Source organism: Propithecus coquereli, unplaced genomic scaffold (assembly GCF_000956105.1).
Source record: "Propithecus coquereli isolate 6110/MARCELLA unplaced genomic scaffold, Pcoq_1.0 Scaffold313, whole genome shotgun sequence".
Taxonomy (NCBI): domain Eukaryota; kingdom Metazoa; phylum Chordata; class Mammalia; order Primates; family Indriidae; genus Propithecus; species Propithecus coquereli.
Genome location: NW_012148764.1, coordinates 1,506,981 through 1,522,569, shown reverse-complemented (window position 1 = coordinate 1,522,569; position 15,589 = coordinate 1,506,981). Strand labels below are relative to the sequence as shown.

At 39.5% G+C, this 15,589-nt stretch overlaps 1 protein-coding gene across 1 annotated transcript; it reads right to left on the bottom strand.

Annotated features, from left to right (window-relative positions):
• Positions 1 to 7,585: 7,585 nt before the first annotated feature.
• On the bottom strand, positions 7,586 to 10,049 carry TSPYL1 (TSPY-like 1). The gene has a single exon (XM_012650154.1). It carries the CDS (start codon positions 9,987 to 9,989, stop codon positions 8,682 to 8,684), a length of 1,308 nt encoding a protein of 435 aa, XP_012505608.1. The 5' UTR covers positions 9,990 to 10,049; the 3' UTR covers positions 7,586 to 8,681.
• Between the last annotated feature and the right edge of the window lie 5,540 nt (positions 10,050 to 15,589).

The following is a 15,589-nucleotide window of genomic DNA, read 5'->3' as shown; positions in this document are numbered from 1 at the left end:
ATGAAATATCCCCTATTGATACTCTTTTGAACAGCAGTTTGTTTGTCAGAATGATATAGTTTCTGGTTATATATATTCATTATAATATCAAAATTTGCATAGTGGCTTAGGGAAAAAAAAAATCCCAGAACACTCTTATAAGTGGTGAGACATTCTATAAAGAAATGTTGTTATCATTAAAATTATTCAAGGCACAGGCCAGGCGTGGTGGCTCATGCCTATAATCCCAGTACTTTGAGAGGCTGAGGCAGGAGGATCACTTGAGGCAAGGACCAGACTGGGCAACACAGCGAGACCCTGTCTCTACAAAAAATTTAAATTAAAAAATTAGCTGGTTTTGGTGGTGTGAGCCTGTAATCACAGCTACTCGGGAGGCTGAGGTGGGCTGATTGCTTGAACCCAGGAGGCTGCAGTGTGCTACGATCAGCCTCTGGCAGGTTCTCCAGGAAATATTACAGAAGAAGGCATGCTATTGTAAAAGATGACAACTCTGTGCAATTGCCCCCAAAGACCTTGCAGTGAAACAAGATGTAGAGGTGGAAGACAATATTAATGATCCTAAACCTGCATAAGCCTAGGCTGATCTATGTATTTGTGTCTTAGCTTTTAACAAAAAATTGTGAAAAGTAAAAAAAAAAAAAAAAATTTTAAGTTAGAAAAAAGCTTATAGAATAAGGATATAAAGAAAGAGAATATTTTTGTACAGCTGTGCAATGTGTTTTAAGCTAAATGTTATTATAAAGGAGTGAAAAAGTTAAAAAAATGTAAAAGTTTATAAAGTAAAAAAGTTACAGTAAGCTAAGGTTAATTTATTATTGAAGAAAAATGTTTTAAAATAAGCTTAGTGTAGCCTAAGTACACTGTGTTTATAAAGTCTGCAACAGAGTACAGTAGTGTTCTAGGCCTTCACATTCACTCACTGCTCACTCACTGATTCACCCAGAGCAATCTCCAGTTCTCAAGCTCCATTCATGGTAAGTGTCCTATACACGTGTACCATTTTTTATTTTTTGTACCATATTTTTACTGTACTTTTTCTACGTTTAGATATGTTTAGTTACACGAACACTTACCATTGTGTTCCTATTGCCCGCAGAATTCAGTACAGTAACATGCTGTACAGGCTTGTAGCCTAGGAGCAATAGGCTATATCATATAGCCTAGGTATGTAGCAGGCTATACGATCTAAGTTTGTATAAGTGCACTCTACAAGGTTGGCACAATGATGAAATTGCCTAACAATGCATTTCTCAGAACTTATCCCCATCGTTAAGTGACGCATGACAATAGCGCTATGTTCTAGGCTTAAATAATAATTAATGGGTTTCTCATCGACACGAATGTTTACAGCTGGATAATTATTTAATATAGGGCACTGTCCCTTACATTGCAGGATGTCTAGCATCCCTAATACCCTTAATGAATGCCGGTCACATCCCCATTCATTGTAATAACCAAAATTACTCCCCCAAATTTCCCAAACACCCCCTAGAGGGTGGTACACACACACATTGAGAATGTTACCATAGATGCTTGGTATTCCCCTTCCTGGTCACTAGAGGGAGGAAGTGGTCTGTAAGATGATAATGTGATCCTAGCTTGCCTTTGAAGTTTAAAGTTACTCTAAAGAAAATATTTATGGCAATTATAGACCATATGTTCACTAAAGAACTATGGCATGGTTTTTCAACATAAATTTGGTACTCTATGTATTATTAAGAGTGAAACATAATCTTTATTCTAGGCTATCACTGTTACAAAATTAAAATTTTCTCAGGCTTCTTTCGTTGTGATGGCTTCCTGTGATAATACTTGGCAAAAGAAAATCTCATATGGCTCTGCTTTCCCCAATCTTAAGGGAAACCAGAAACAGTGTTCTGACCTGAAAGACCTTACACCTTTGTAAGCTGGTTAAACTTTGTAATGAGTCAGATCTGGCTTCAAATCCCAGTTCCGATACTTACTAGCTGTTTGATTTGGGCAAGTCACTTCACATCTGTAAGTCACAATTTCCTCATATATAAAATGAATATAATAAAACTTAACTTAAAGGACTATCATAAAGATGAAATATCTATGAAGTGTTTATCACAATGAGCTTTCAATAAATAGAAGCTGACTTGCTCATTGTTATCATTAGCTTTACCTACATTAAACAGACAATATTGCAGACAGTAAAAAAACAATGTCAAATTCTATTATGAAACTGTAAGTATATGGAAGTTCAGGAACAAAGGACATCCATGTAGAATGAAGCAACAAATGAAAGCTCTGTGGAAGAAAAGAAGAGTTGAATTGGTCCAAGTAGGATACGATTTGAATAATCTAAGACATGAAACATTGGGACATAATACTTGTTCACTGTTAGCTACTTCTGAACGATCCTAGACACATGGTATTTCTGGTTGTTGGGGAACAAAAAAGTTTATTGCTAGAACTAAAGTGCCTCACTACCTTCTTCCACATAATCACCACGTAATCAATCATCACTTCAAAGACTTATAAAACACCTTATGAAAAAAATTAGCTTTGTGAAATATATGCTTTTAATAGAAGATTTTAAGCAACTTCCTTCCTCAAAGTTACATTCTAAGTGAGGAACAGAGTCTGGATTTCAAACCCAGTTTGTCTGACCTCAAAATCTTTGATTATGAATGGATTAATACATTCAGTTCACCAATATTGGATCAAGGCTGGAACAGAAAACAGTGTCTGAAATCACATTTCAACTAAACATCTAACATGCTAAGAAATGTGAGATATAAATATGAAAAAGACACAGTCTCTGCTCTGATAGACTTATAGTTTAGTAAAGAAGGCCTAAATACAAATAAATACAAAGTGAAAATTTCTTGGGAAAAGAAAATCATTCTGGAAAAATAAGGTACTGAAATATAAGATGATTACACCTTATAACCACTCTATTTCTGGGAGCCATAAAGATATAAGTAAACAAGTCTATGTGTGCCTTATATTCAGTGCCCAATGCTCATCTTGAAATTACATTTCCCTCACTGCTGATGAAATTGGAGAGGATTCACCAAAACTGACCCCATAGTAAACTCAGAGAAGTCTGGCCATTAGATAAAATGCTTGACTACAACAGCACCTAGACTACCATGCACCTGTTTTTAGAGCCACACGAACACAACTTTTTTTTTTTTTTTTTTGAGACAGAGTCTCACCGTGTTGCCAGGGCTAGAGTGCCGTGGCGTCAGCCTAGCTCACAGCAACCTCAAACTCCTGGGCTCAAGCGATCTTGCTGTCTCAGCCTCCCGAGTAGCTGGGACTACAGGCATGCGCCACCATGCCCGGCTAATATTTTCTGTATATTTTTAGTTGGCCGATTAATTTCTTTCTAATTTTAGTAGAGGCGGGGTCTCGCTCTTGCTCAGGCTGGTCTCGAACTCCTGAGCTCAAACAATCCGCCCGCCTCGGCCTCCCAGAGAGCTAGGATTACAGGCGTGAGCCACCGCGCCTGGCCGAACACAACTTTTAATTGTATTTGTTGTCCTAAGTGAAGTTAGAGTTCAGAGAAGAGGATGATATTTTAAGTGCTAAATGCCTGTTATAAGTAATCACTCTATTGACTAAATTAAACCTCAATAAATATATATTATCTGCATTTCTTAGTTATTATCAACAGTTCTTTACTCCTCAGCAGCCAAATTCCAGATGAATATTAAAATATTCTTTGGTCCATTCTGTTCTTCTGAGGGAAAGTACAACCAAGCTATTTAATTCAGGCAGTAAATATCAAAAATTACCTTTTTAAAAATAGGAAAGATATAATCTGATAGGATTTGGAGACCCTCGATTGGTTAACATACATAAATATAAATAAAATCTCTTTTAAAAGTTATTCATCGATGGATTAGGAATAACTTTCAACTAAAACCAAGTTATTCATACTAGTAATTAGGATTTTAGATATATTTAATTTGCAAAATTAATTATAGGCTGCTGCAATAGAGTGCAAGGTATCTTAGCTTGAAATAAGAAACCCTAATTGAATGCAGCCTATGTTACTTACATCTTGGGTAATATACTTCTGTTTGCTGAGCCTCTATTTCCTTATCCGTTAAATGGAGATAGCAAAACAAAAGCTATAGGATTACAGAATGAGAGCATACATGAAGCTCCTGATATAACTAGTAATTTGTTGAAATTATAAAGACAGAGATATGTACTTGACACAGTGTTGGATATCAAAAGTTCACATTGTGACTCCATGGGGCAGGGAACTCATTGTGATTAATAATATTGGTAAATGGGCTATAATGAAAACTTAATTAGGAAACAGAATCAACTGGAGACGAAGCAGAAGTAGTAAGAGTTTAGGAAAATGATTCCCAAATATTAGTCCACATGCATCGGAATCACCTGGCGCACTGGTTAAAACCTGGTTGCTAGGCCCCACCTCTAGAGTTTCTGTTTCAGTAGGTCAGTTGTGGGATCTGAAAATCTGCATGTCTAACAAAATCCAGGTGGTCGTTGCTGCTGGTCTGCAGACCACCCTTTGTGATCCACTGCTTTAGAGTAATGGAGAGCAGCAGGTTGGAGCTGAAGAAATCAAAGAGAAGCGTCTTGTGGGTATCTATTTTTTTTGAGACTCTGTAGCCCAGCTGGAGTGCAGTGGCATCATCATAGCTCACTACAACCTTAAACTCACAGGGCTCAAGCCATCCTCCTGCCTCAGCCTTCCAAGGAGCTTGGACTGTAGGCTCGCACTACCACACCCGGCTCATTTTTTCTTTTTTTCATAGAAACCGGATCTCCCTCTTGCTCAGGCTGGTCTAGAACTCCAGCCCTCAAGGGATTGTCCTGCCTTGGCCTTCCAGAGTGCTAGGATTACAGGTGTGAGCCAACACACCTGGCCTTGTGAGCATCTCAAGCATACAGTTTGACAAGTTTTGACAAATGGATACACCTGCATTATCACCCAAATTAAGATATGGAGCACTACTATCACTCCTAAAAAAAATTTTCATGAGGACAAAATAGCAACACATTTAATTTTTACAGATATTTTCTATGCTTTGAGACATTCATCAGGAACTCTAGAGCCACACTGTCCTATGTAATTTACAATTTGCCAGTAGCCACATTACACAATGGAAAAAAACAAGAAAAATGAATTTTATTAATACATTTTATTTAACCCAATGTCATATTATCAACATGCAACCAGTATGAAAAAATTGAGACATTTTACATTCTTTTTTCCATAAGTCTTCAAAATCCAGTGTGCATTTTCCACTTACAGCAGATCTCAATCTACACTAGCCACATTTCAAGATTTCAATAGCCACTGGTGGCTAAAGGCTACTGTATTGGACAGCACATGTCTAAAGTCTAACTCTGTCTCCAGCATAATCATCACCTTAAAATATACAAAGTACATAAAAGGTTATCCTAAACTAAGTAATGCTCTGTGTTAAAATGGCAAGTGAAAAATTAAATGTTAAAATATTTGTACCTTTTCTAATTACTAAATGAGAAATTTTGCAGTTACATAAAAATGGCTTTGCAAATCTTTTTGACATTTTTACCAATGCTTGAAAACCATTTTCTTCTTTCCGTTATCTCATTAAGATAACGAAATATCTTAATGAGCACTAGGTTATTTTCTTTTTCTCCATCTGACTTGTTCATTCTGTCATTCACTAAATATTTATCTGCTAACTATGTGCAAAACTATGCTATACAACACTATGTGATGCAGTGAGGGATGTAAAGTACACTCCATCTTCCACTTTCACAAAGTTTCCAAACTAGTAAGAGAGGGAGTGAAAATGTGAAGAATATGTGAAAATATATCTCTATTTTACTGTATCACTCTGTGTCAATTATTTGTTTACATACCAGTCCTTCCCCAATTCTTTAACAATGAAGAGAATGGACTTTATCATCTTCCCAAGGCCTAACAGAACACCTTAATAAACATTTATGGAGTTCACTATAATGAAAAATTATGTATTATTTTCTAGAACAGAGGTCCCTACAAAGTACACAAAGAAATATTTTATCTTCCCTATGCTAGACTATAAGGCAGAGGAGTTACCAAGGGCAGGCCTTGAAAGATTTGATAGAGGGTGGTGAGAAGTTTGAAGAAAAGAATGATAAATTTTTACAGATGAAAAACTATGGGAACAGAAGAGTACATCACATATGATGGGTATTCTCTGCATGTTTGCTTATTAAATGCACAAGTGACTAAAGGGAAGAGCCTAAATGACTAAGAATATCATTTATAGAGATAGAAATGGAGGATTTGAGGACGTGAAGGGGTGGTGATGCTACATAAGCTACGTGGGAAAAAGTGACATCTTGAGTAGGCAGCTGCAATTCTTAACATTTTAAAGCAAAATAACAGCAGTAACTACCCTCCCTACCTTGGAAGGTACAGTTCTGTATCCCACTTTCTTACCTTTGGGATAATGCCTATTGCGTCCATTTGACAACTTTAATGATTCCATAATCTGTCATTAACTTGAACAATTTCATTCAGGCATATTTATGGGCAGGATGAGAAATAAGAAATCTAGCAAAATTACATGCTTTTATTTTACCATCATGCATATAAAGGAAGACAAATATGCCAATGGTACACTTCCAATTCGTCAGAGCAAATTCACAGTATTTATGCAATTTAGGAACAAAGACACATCAGTTACTAAGTTGTTACCAGGGCAAATTACCAAGTAAGACAATCAAACCACACACTTTTTTGTTGCTTATTTTTCCACAAAGACAACAATTTGACAAGCCTAACAAAGACCAAGTTATTCAAACTATGTTTCTAAGAATATAGCTTAACAGAAAGAACAAGTTGAAAACTGTTATGAATATTCATGTCTCTATATTGTAAAGACTGTTATTCTTCTAAATGTTACCAACTGAAAGCAAAAGAAAGCTTGTACTGCTTGCTCTATTTTTCCAATAAGCAGAAACAGAAAATAACAAGATTTTACTAAATACTAGTGAAGTAAGAGCACAGCATTAATCTTCCACATAAATTGGGTTACAGGTGTTCTCAAAGTCTGTTGTGATGGTCAGAGGAGGCAAGGAGTGAGTCTGGGCACCCTGAGCCGTGAGCAGGGGCGGGAAGAATGTCCTGTGATGCCCAAGCCTGTGAAGTATGAGACAGCACCCTGCTGTCTGCCCTCCCCAGCCTGTGCGCACTGGGAGTGCTCACAGGATCCCTTCCCCCACAGGCACAGGAGGCTGGAGGGTTCAGAGGCAGGAGTACAACAGCCCAGGCTCCAACTGATACCTGCCAATGTCACCATGGTCAGGCCAGCTCAGGACGCTGAGCTGGGTCATCCCCACAGTTACCTCCTTTACTGAATCACGAGCTTGAGATTCCAGACAATACGCACTGGTCAATGCACCGAGGCTGGCTCAGCCGCTCTGTAGTTGGGATGACGATTGGAGCGACCGTTTACTCGGCACCTACTAAACACCCGGTGCTCTGCACATGTTATCTACAGTCTACACAACAAGATTTCATACTTAGCCACATTTCACAGATGACAATACTGAGGCTCAGAGAAGGTAAATGACAGCGCCCCCTCCAAAAAAAAAAACGAGAGAAAAGACCCAAAGCTGCATTGTTTGTTTCTTTTAAAGAACCCTTGTCTAGGCAATGTTTTTAATACTCAAACCCCCTTCAATTCTACAGCAATCCTGAGAAGTATTTCTCCTCCCATCACCATTGATGAGTAAGTACCCCTTTCTTGAAGGTTCTTAGCGTAGTCTTCATTCTAGACCCAATTTTTACCGGGCTTATTTCTGCCTCCAGCCTTTAGTTTTCCCCCTGCTTAGGGCACTTATCATAATCTCTTCAGTTCTTCCATTATAAATTAGATCTCACCTTTTATTCCATCTAGATCTCTATCCCTTTAAAGCCTCTAGGAGTCACTAAAGAGGCTGGGGAGCTGGAAAGAGCAGAGGGGGACAAAAAGAGCTTTTAACAGTCTACTTTACAGGATAACCTGTCTCTGGAAACGACAGAGTTGAAATAAACCAAAAAGCTTGCTTTTCAGATGTTTCTAAGCTATCATTTTTTTTTTTTTTAATGAGATAGGAGAAAAAGAGGAAAAGAGGGAGAGAGGGACCTCGGCAGTAGCCAAGGAGGGTGGGTACAGCCAGTAGCAGATAGCAAAAGGTGACCAGAGGTACAGGAACAGCAATGGAGTAACATAAATCACGTAGAACAAGTGGCCCACTGCTGCTCTCCCTTGACATCACTAATGCCTACTAATGTCCACAGGCCATGTGCCCGTACTGCCAGAAGCCAGCAGAATGGATAGAATGGGCTCTTAGATAAAGCCAGGCATCCAGGTGATAGTAACCAGATCAGAAGCCCTGGGAACAGAGTCGAAGCAGTGCAGACAAAGGCAGTACAATATACAGCATTATTTGCTTGGCTTAGAAGTGTTGTGGACCATGGCCACACAGCATGTGACAGTAATGTGGAACAGCATGAAGACCTTGTGAAGTGGAGAAGAATGTCCATGACTGTAATTCTTGAGGCTGAGAGAACTGAATATCCAGGGGAGAGGTTACAGAAAGGTCAACCAAAAAAAAAAGTAGAAGGCATACCCATTGCTGTTGCCCAAGCACAGGTCCAGCAGGTGGTGACACGGGACCTTGTGCAGTATACTCAAGGGCAGATGTTAGCCAGACTGGAACCCAAAGGGCCTGGGGATCTCCACTGGCTCCCTTATTGGGCGACGTCTGGGTCTACGGACTCCTTCACGCAACAGGTAGTACTGCAGTGGATTCGGCCACAGGTCCTCTTTGATAATCTCAGCAATTCTGTCAGACTCTGGAAGGCTGTGGTCTGAAAACCAGGTGAAGAAGCTGCAGACGAGGTCTTGGTTTCTGCGAATGAAGGACTGGGGTTCATGTCCCCTGCGCCATATGATTGGAGTGGAAAGAGACACCACTCGGCCGGAGGATCTGACCTCATATTCCTTGACGATCAGCTTGTTTCTGAAGTAGGGGTTTCTTCGAAAGAAGAACTTGAACTTGCAGCCAGTCCTCGGGTGTCTGAGTTCCTTCACCTCCAAATTGGTTATGTACCTTAACATCTCTGCATCTTGGCCCCTAATCATCGGGGACAGCTGGGGGTGGTTCCGAAAGGCAGTCATCCAGAAGCCGGGGATATTCTGAATGATGTAGTTCCTCCGCTCCAGGTAGTGTCGACGCATCCGCCCAAACTTGTGCTCCAGCTGCTGGAAGGCCCTGTCGGCCTGAGCATTCACTGTGTCCAGTTCCAGCTGGATGGCCTCCAGAGGGTCCATGCGGAGAGCCACATTCAGAGGCCAGCGCCCCGCCTCCTCCCTCACCGCTTCTGCCACTCTATTTTCCTCCACCGCTTCTATTTCTTCACCCACTGGTTTGTCCTCCACCTCCATTGGATCCTCCACCACCTCGCTCTCCTGCACTCCTTCTATCTCCAAGACCTCAGCCCTCGCCTCGTCATCCATTGCTACTGAGAGGGTGGCGCACTTTTCAGACTTCACATCCTCCTCCTTCGCGCCCACCATCACCTCAGACCACAGCCTCTCTGCGCCACAGGTTTTTAGGGCCTTTCCTCCATCTTGAAAGCCATTTATCACGCTGTTTTCAGCGGCCACCAACACGCAGGCGGCTTCCAGGCCCTCCGTGGGACGCGGAGCCTCTTCCTGCCCATCTCCGACAGCTACACGACCGCAACCGCCACCGACTCGGATCTGAGGAGTACGGCCACTGTCTGCGGGATCCCGGGGTACGCCCCCCACCCCTAACAGCTGGGGCGATGGGAGCGCGACGGTCTCTAAGCTCCCCTCGCCCGTCTCCGCCATCACCTGTGTTGCCTCGGTTTCGTCGCGGAGGCTCAGGCACCGGTGAGGGTCCGGATCTCCTGGGGCATGGTCGGCAACAGTGAGGCTGCAGGTTTGGGAGAGAGGGGTCCTCTCGACCCCACCCAGGCCGCTCATGCTGGTACCAGGCCAACGGTGGAATAACGTTTGTTTTCCTCACAGAAGCCGCGCCCTGAGGTAACCGCCGCTCGCACCGCCCACTCTCCAGTCTCGCGAACGACTCCGTGGCGGTGACGTCAGGGCTGCAGATCTCACCGTATCGCGAGAACTCGCTGCGTACGCGCACTGTGCCTGCTGCTGCGTGCCAGTTAAGTGTGTTTTCTTAGTTTTATCTTTGTGAATTTAACCAGCAGCAACGGTAATTTTACCGACATAAATAAATGTAGGTCGTCCTCAGAGCCTAAAGGCATTGAGGCCTTGCAATCTATCTGAAAACTGCTCCCAGCGTGTAAACTGGAGCAATTGTAGGGATCACAGTCCTAACACTGCCTACTGTCCAGTGTCTGAAAAATGTTTTTCTGGTTTTCAATTTTTTTGAGGTAGGAAAATAAATTATTTCCTGTTACTCCATATGGCTAGGAGCAAAAGTCATGTCTTTATTTTTAACTAAGATGCATAACAAAATGTTTCCCTTAAGTAAAAGTGGCATGAAAATATTAATTCTAGCCTCTACCATTAGTGGGAGAAAAAGCTACTCAGAAGCTTTTTATCACTAAAGCGATGTCTATTATTCATTGCTGATCCTCAATTTATAATCTGCATAAGAGTTTGTGCTGCATGAAATTGACAGGAATTAAGCCGCGATCAATTTGCTAAATTTTGTTACCTGCCCCCTGGATTTGTTATCCTGGATTATCCAGGTGGGCCCTATTGCAACAGGCCTTATAAGGAGGCAGGAGTGTCAGAGAAGATGTGATAACCAAAGCAGAGGTGAAGGAAGGGAGAGAGGCAAGACAGATGATACGTTGCTGGCTTCGAAGGTAGAGGAAGGATCTGGGATCCTAGTAATGAAGGCAGCCTCTAGAAGCTGTAAGGTGAAGGAATGGAATCTCCTCTAGAGCCTCCAAAGGAATGCAGCCCTGCCAACACTTTGACTTTATGACCTCTAACCTCTCGAGCTGTAAAATAATAAATTTATGTCTTTTTAAACTATTAAGTTTGTGGTAATTTATTACAGAAGCAATATGACACCACACCTTGGGTTAAGGTTTGGTTGCATCTACGCATGCCTCAGGTTGTTCTAACACCAGCACCTTCAGCCTTACCCATTGCTTACCCTGCAGGCCTGCTCAACAGCTGTGACTTATCACAGCTGAGTCTCTGAGTAATGAGACCAGAAATATACCTACGGAATAACACAGAAAGACAAAATTAAAGCCCAAACTACCACAAAAAAATATTTGAGAAGACTGTGAACTGCAGGAAGACAAGGTCAGTGTTTTGTCTACCTATGTTTACCTAGTGCCTAGTACACTGCCTTGCACAGTGTTCCATAGATTATTAAAGTGTTAAAGGAACAAATTAACAAAATACAGTTTCTCCTGCTTGCAACTTGGGGCTTTCAGAAGAGAAGTGAGGGGCTTGTGTATTGTCACCCTGCTCTCCTCCCTATCTGCCACTGGTAAACTAGAGGGCTGCTCTCCTGTATACAGTAACAAAATCCTAGTCAGGAGAATGAATTTCTGTGTGTGGGTCAAAGCCCCTACAAGCACAGGAAAACTACAGAGAAAACGATTTTGTTTTACAAATAATTTACATTCGTGTGGTCACAAACAAACTGTGAAAAGATCAACATATTTAGGTGAGTTTACATAGCCAAGCCTCAAACTACCAGCACTGTATTTCTAATTCTTCTTTCTGGACAAGCCAAGGTAATGAGTCTAGGCCTTACTTCATTTCTCTCTACAAGAAATGGATATAGGATTCGTTTCTCTCTGCAAGAATGTATCCTGTGATGCCTGGCTGGAATTACTTTTGGTACAGAAAAGAATGAATAATGGAACTTTCCACAAGGCCTGGTTCTTTCTAATTGCCATGAAATCATTTTCTGTCTTGGAACTGGAATAATTTAATTTGGCCTAAAGTGGAGACTTTTATTACTCCAATATGCCTTCTATTTTTAAGCAGAAATGAGTGCCAGGCTTTGACCAATCCTAGATCTGGCTCTATTTGTCAAAGTTGCCATTATGTAATTAGTATAATTAGCGCTGTTACTGATAATGCTGGGAAAGGCTCCAATTACAGCTGGTATATGTAAATGTAATCAGAACTTTGCTGAATATAATTTCCCCAGATAGTGATGAAACACTTTGGAGAAACTCTTCCTTCTTTTCTTGTCAGTATATTTGAAAAGCTGTGATATGGAATATTTGATTAAATATTTAGAGAAAAATGAGGAAAAACTTAAATTTCTGCTACTTTTAATTATCTGAACATCATGTTGGAGAAGTGATTGCAACTCTTTGCTACAAGTAATGGAGAGCCCAGGTTATGACTGTTTTTGAAGAAGTGCTCAGAAGGGCCAATGAAGGGCAAAGATTTTAAAGGGAAAAGAAAATATGCATACTGTATACTTTATCTTTGCTTGGAAGAAGGAACTCTCTAGGATTTCAATCTGTGCCAAGGCTCATGTGCTCAGGGAGTTATTCTGCCAGGGAGGCAAAAAAAAAAAAAAGTGGTTGCTATTTGATACAGAATATTGTACTTATGGTAGGGCTATTACTTGTGGAATTTTTTGTTTATCTTTTTGTATCTTAAAGTCTTTAAAAGGATATGTCTCTTTTACATGACACAGGTTATCTTGCTATCTGAGCATTCTCTTTCTAGGCAGAAATTACCCATTCTCTAAGACTCACCAAAAACCTGTCTTGCTTCAGAATGTGCTAGGCATTTTACATGCATTAAATTGTCAAATTTCACAAAAGAGGAAACACTAACATTGAGAGATTAACCAACTTTACCAAGGCCACACATACAGTAACTGCTAAATTCTTTCTCCCTTCTGGATGGAGCTTTCCTTAACTATGCTATGACTCCTTGTTATTCCTCACTTGAACTCCTGGAACTCTTTTATGAGCTGTGCCATTGCAATTTAGCACTTAATTACACTTTTCCTCCAGGTGATTCTCATTGTTTCCTACTTGTCAATCTCATCATCCCAGCATTCCGGCATCATCCCATAGGATAACAGCACAGTTGCTGCTGCTTTTACATTTACTCAGCATAGCATGAGGCTCAATTTTTGTTGTTTCTTCATGATATTTGTTGATTTTAATAAAATAAAACCTTAAGTGATCTTACAAAAACTAATAATGTGTCTATACTGGCATTATATTTTATTTGAAGAGAGAATGTATTTTGGCCATGCTTCATATGTTAGCTTTTTGCACTTTGGAATATAGGACATAGTGGTATATCACAGAGCATTTCTGGGGCAATTGGCACCAAACCTCACTACCCAAAATACAGCTGAATCTTTTCTAATATGGTCCTAGAGGAAAACATCTGCAGAAAACCGTGAAGTTATTCTCTACCACATGATTCTTCAGGAATGATTTCTCAGGTGGCAAGGAGTTTAGCAGAAGTTCAGACATTTTTGTTTTGCAGAAAGATATATTTTCTGATTACAATTAATGATAGCTTTCTATTACAGCTTCTGATGGACTAGCCACTATTATGAGCAGATCATATCGTATGTCATATCATATCATATCACTTAGTTCTCATAAGAACCCTGTGAGGTAATGCTATTATGATCCTCATCTTACTGACTGGGGAACTGAGGCAGAGAGACAATCATTTACCCAAAATGACATAGAAAGGGATAGACCCATGATTTGAACCCAGGAAAGTGGTCTCAAGAGCCTGTGCTCTCTGAACAAAATGTAAAGTCATTTTCTTTAAATAAGTATAAAACCACCCTTACTTAATGTAAAATTGATACACAATTTTTCTCTCCTCCCTCTTTCCCCTATCCACAAGCATATTCATATTTGTTAGAAAATGCCCAAGTATTTGCTTTCTGTTTAGAGGAAAATCAGTTATCCATGATCCCAAATTCAATATTTTCTTAACCCTATCAGACCAAATGCCACCTTTTTGTAACAGATATTTTCAAAAACAGTCTTTACTTTCCCAAAATGAAATTCATAGATAATATAACACACCTATACACATAAACAGAAAAATATCAATATAATAACAACTCTATAAAAGAAATAAAAGTAATTTATAGTAATGTCTTTCAATATGTAAAGGCATTAACATGCGTATACTATAAGAAATGGCAAAGTAGTTAGAAAGTTATACCTGTTAATCACCATAGATGGAGACTGATACAGGTGTGTTTTATTTGTGGTTCTGATGAGATTTTCTGAAATGGTGACCAAATCAAGGTTAAGTTCTGGAAAAGAATAAGACAAAGCTCCCCTAATAACATGCTACTGTATTTCTTCCATTATAAGCAATACATTTTCACATTTCTGAATCAGGACGTGCCTTACAAGCACTCTCAGCCAGGTGTCAGTCGTGACATCATTGCCCATTGTCACTGCCTGAGCATGTGCGAACTTGATTATTGTTACCAATTTCATTTCTGAACAATTTAAAGACCATCTGAAGAAGGAATATGAATGCTGGTTGTTGTCTGAAAACTTTACAGCAATATCTTTGGAAGGCTCAAAAAAAATGCCAGCATCAAAACTTACATAATTGACATTAGCGGTTTGGAAGAAAACCCTAGCTACAAGAGTTGATCACTATTTTAGGAAATATAGCATCATCAGAACACTTGATAACAGAGAGGATGATATTGTTTGTAAAAAACATGGATATTGACAATTCTGAGTTAAAAACTGTTTCAGTAAATTTTCTGAATACGTAGAAGTTTAACAATATGTTTTGCTTTTGTTTTTCCTTTTATATATGCCTAAGTGTGATATTTTATTTCTGTCTAAATATGTCTAAAAGAGCTCTTAAGCAAAGATAAAATAATAATAATTATGTATAAGATGTATTGTGTCATAGTTTAATTGGCAGTGCCTTTCTTGATGATATTTAAATAATACTATGTTTTACAATTGATGATGTCTTAAATTGGATAAAATAGCATAGTTTCCTTCCTGGAAAATTTATTTCACATTAAAACAGTGTATACATATTTTGTTTTTATATGTAAAATGATGTTCAATTCTAGGCTGAGGTAAATATAAGTAGATTTTCCCTCTTGAAAGTGGGGCAATTTTTTGTTGAGTGGAATTCCCTTGAATAGCATAACATCTAGCATCCCAGACCCCGCCTAATGAAAGTAACAACTTCCATTCCTTGTAATTATTAAAATACATAACCACAAATTTCCAAGAAATCCTTAAGGAAGGTAGAGATCCTTAAAGAAGGTGGAGCTCCTGCTGAGAATCTTACTTTTAAATGTTGCTAGGTATGGTATTTCCACTGATTCTCGCCAGAGGGAGCAACTGTCTTTAAGAAGTGATGTGTCTAGTCTATGGTGGAAGAACTATGAAACCGTCTGTCACTGTAAGTAAAATACTTCACTTGTATTGTAATTATGTTTATTTATATTGTAATTTAAATTGAATCATAATCTTTTATTCCCACTAAGCTGTAATTATTACAAAGTAGTTTTCTTAGTCAGGCTTAGATTTGTTATGATGGCTTCTAATAATCAAACTGGGCCAAAGTATCTCATATGAGCCTGCCTA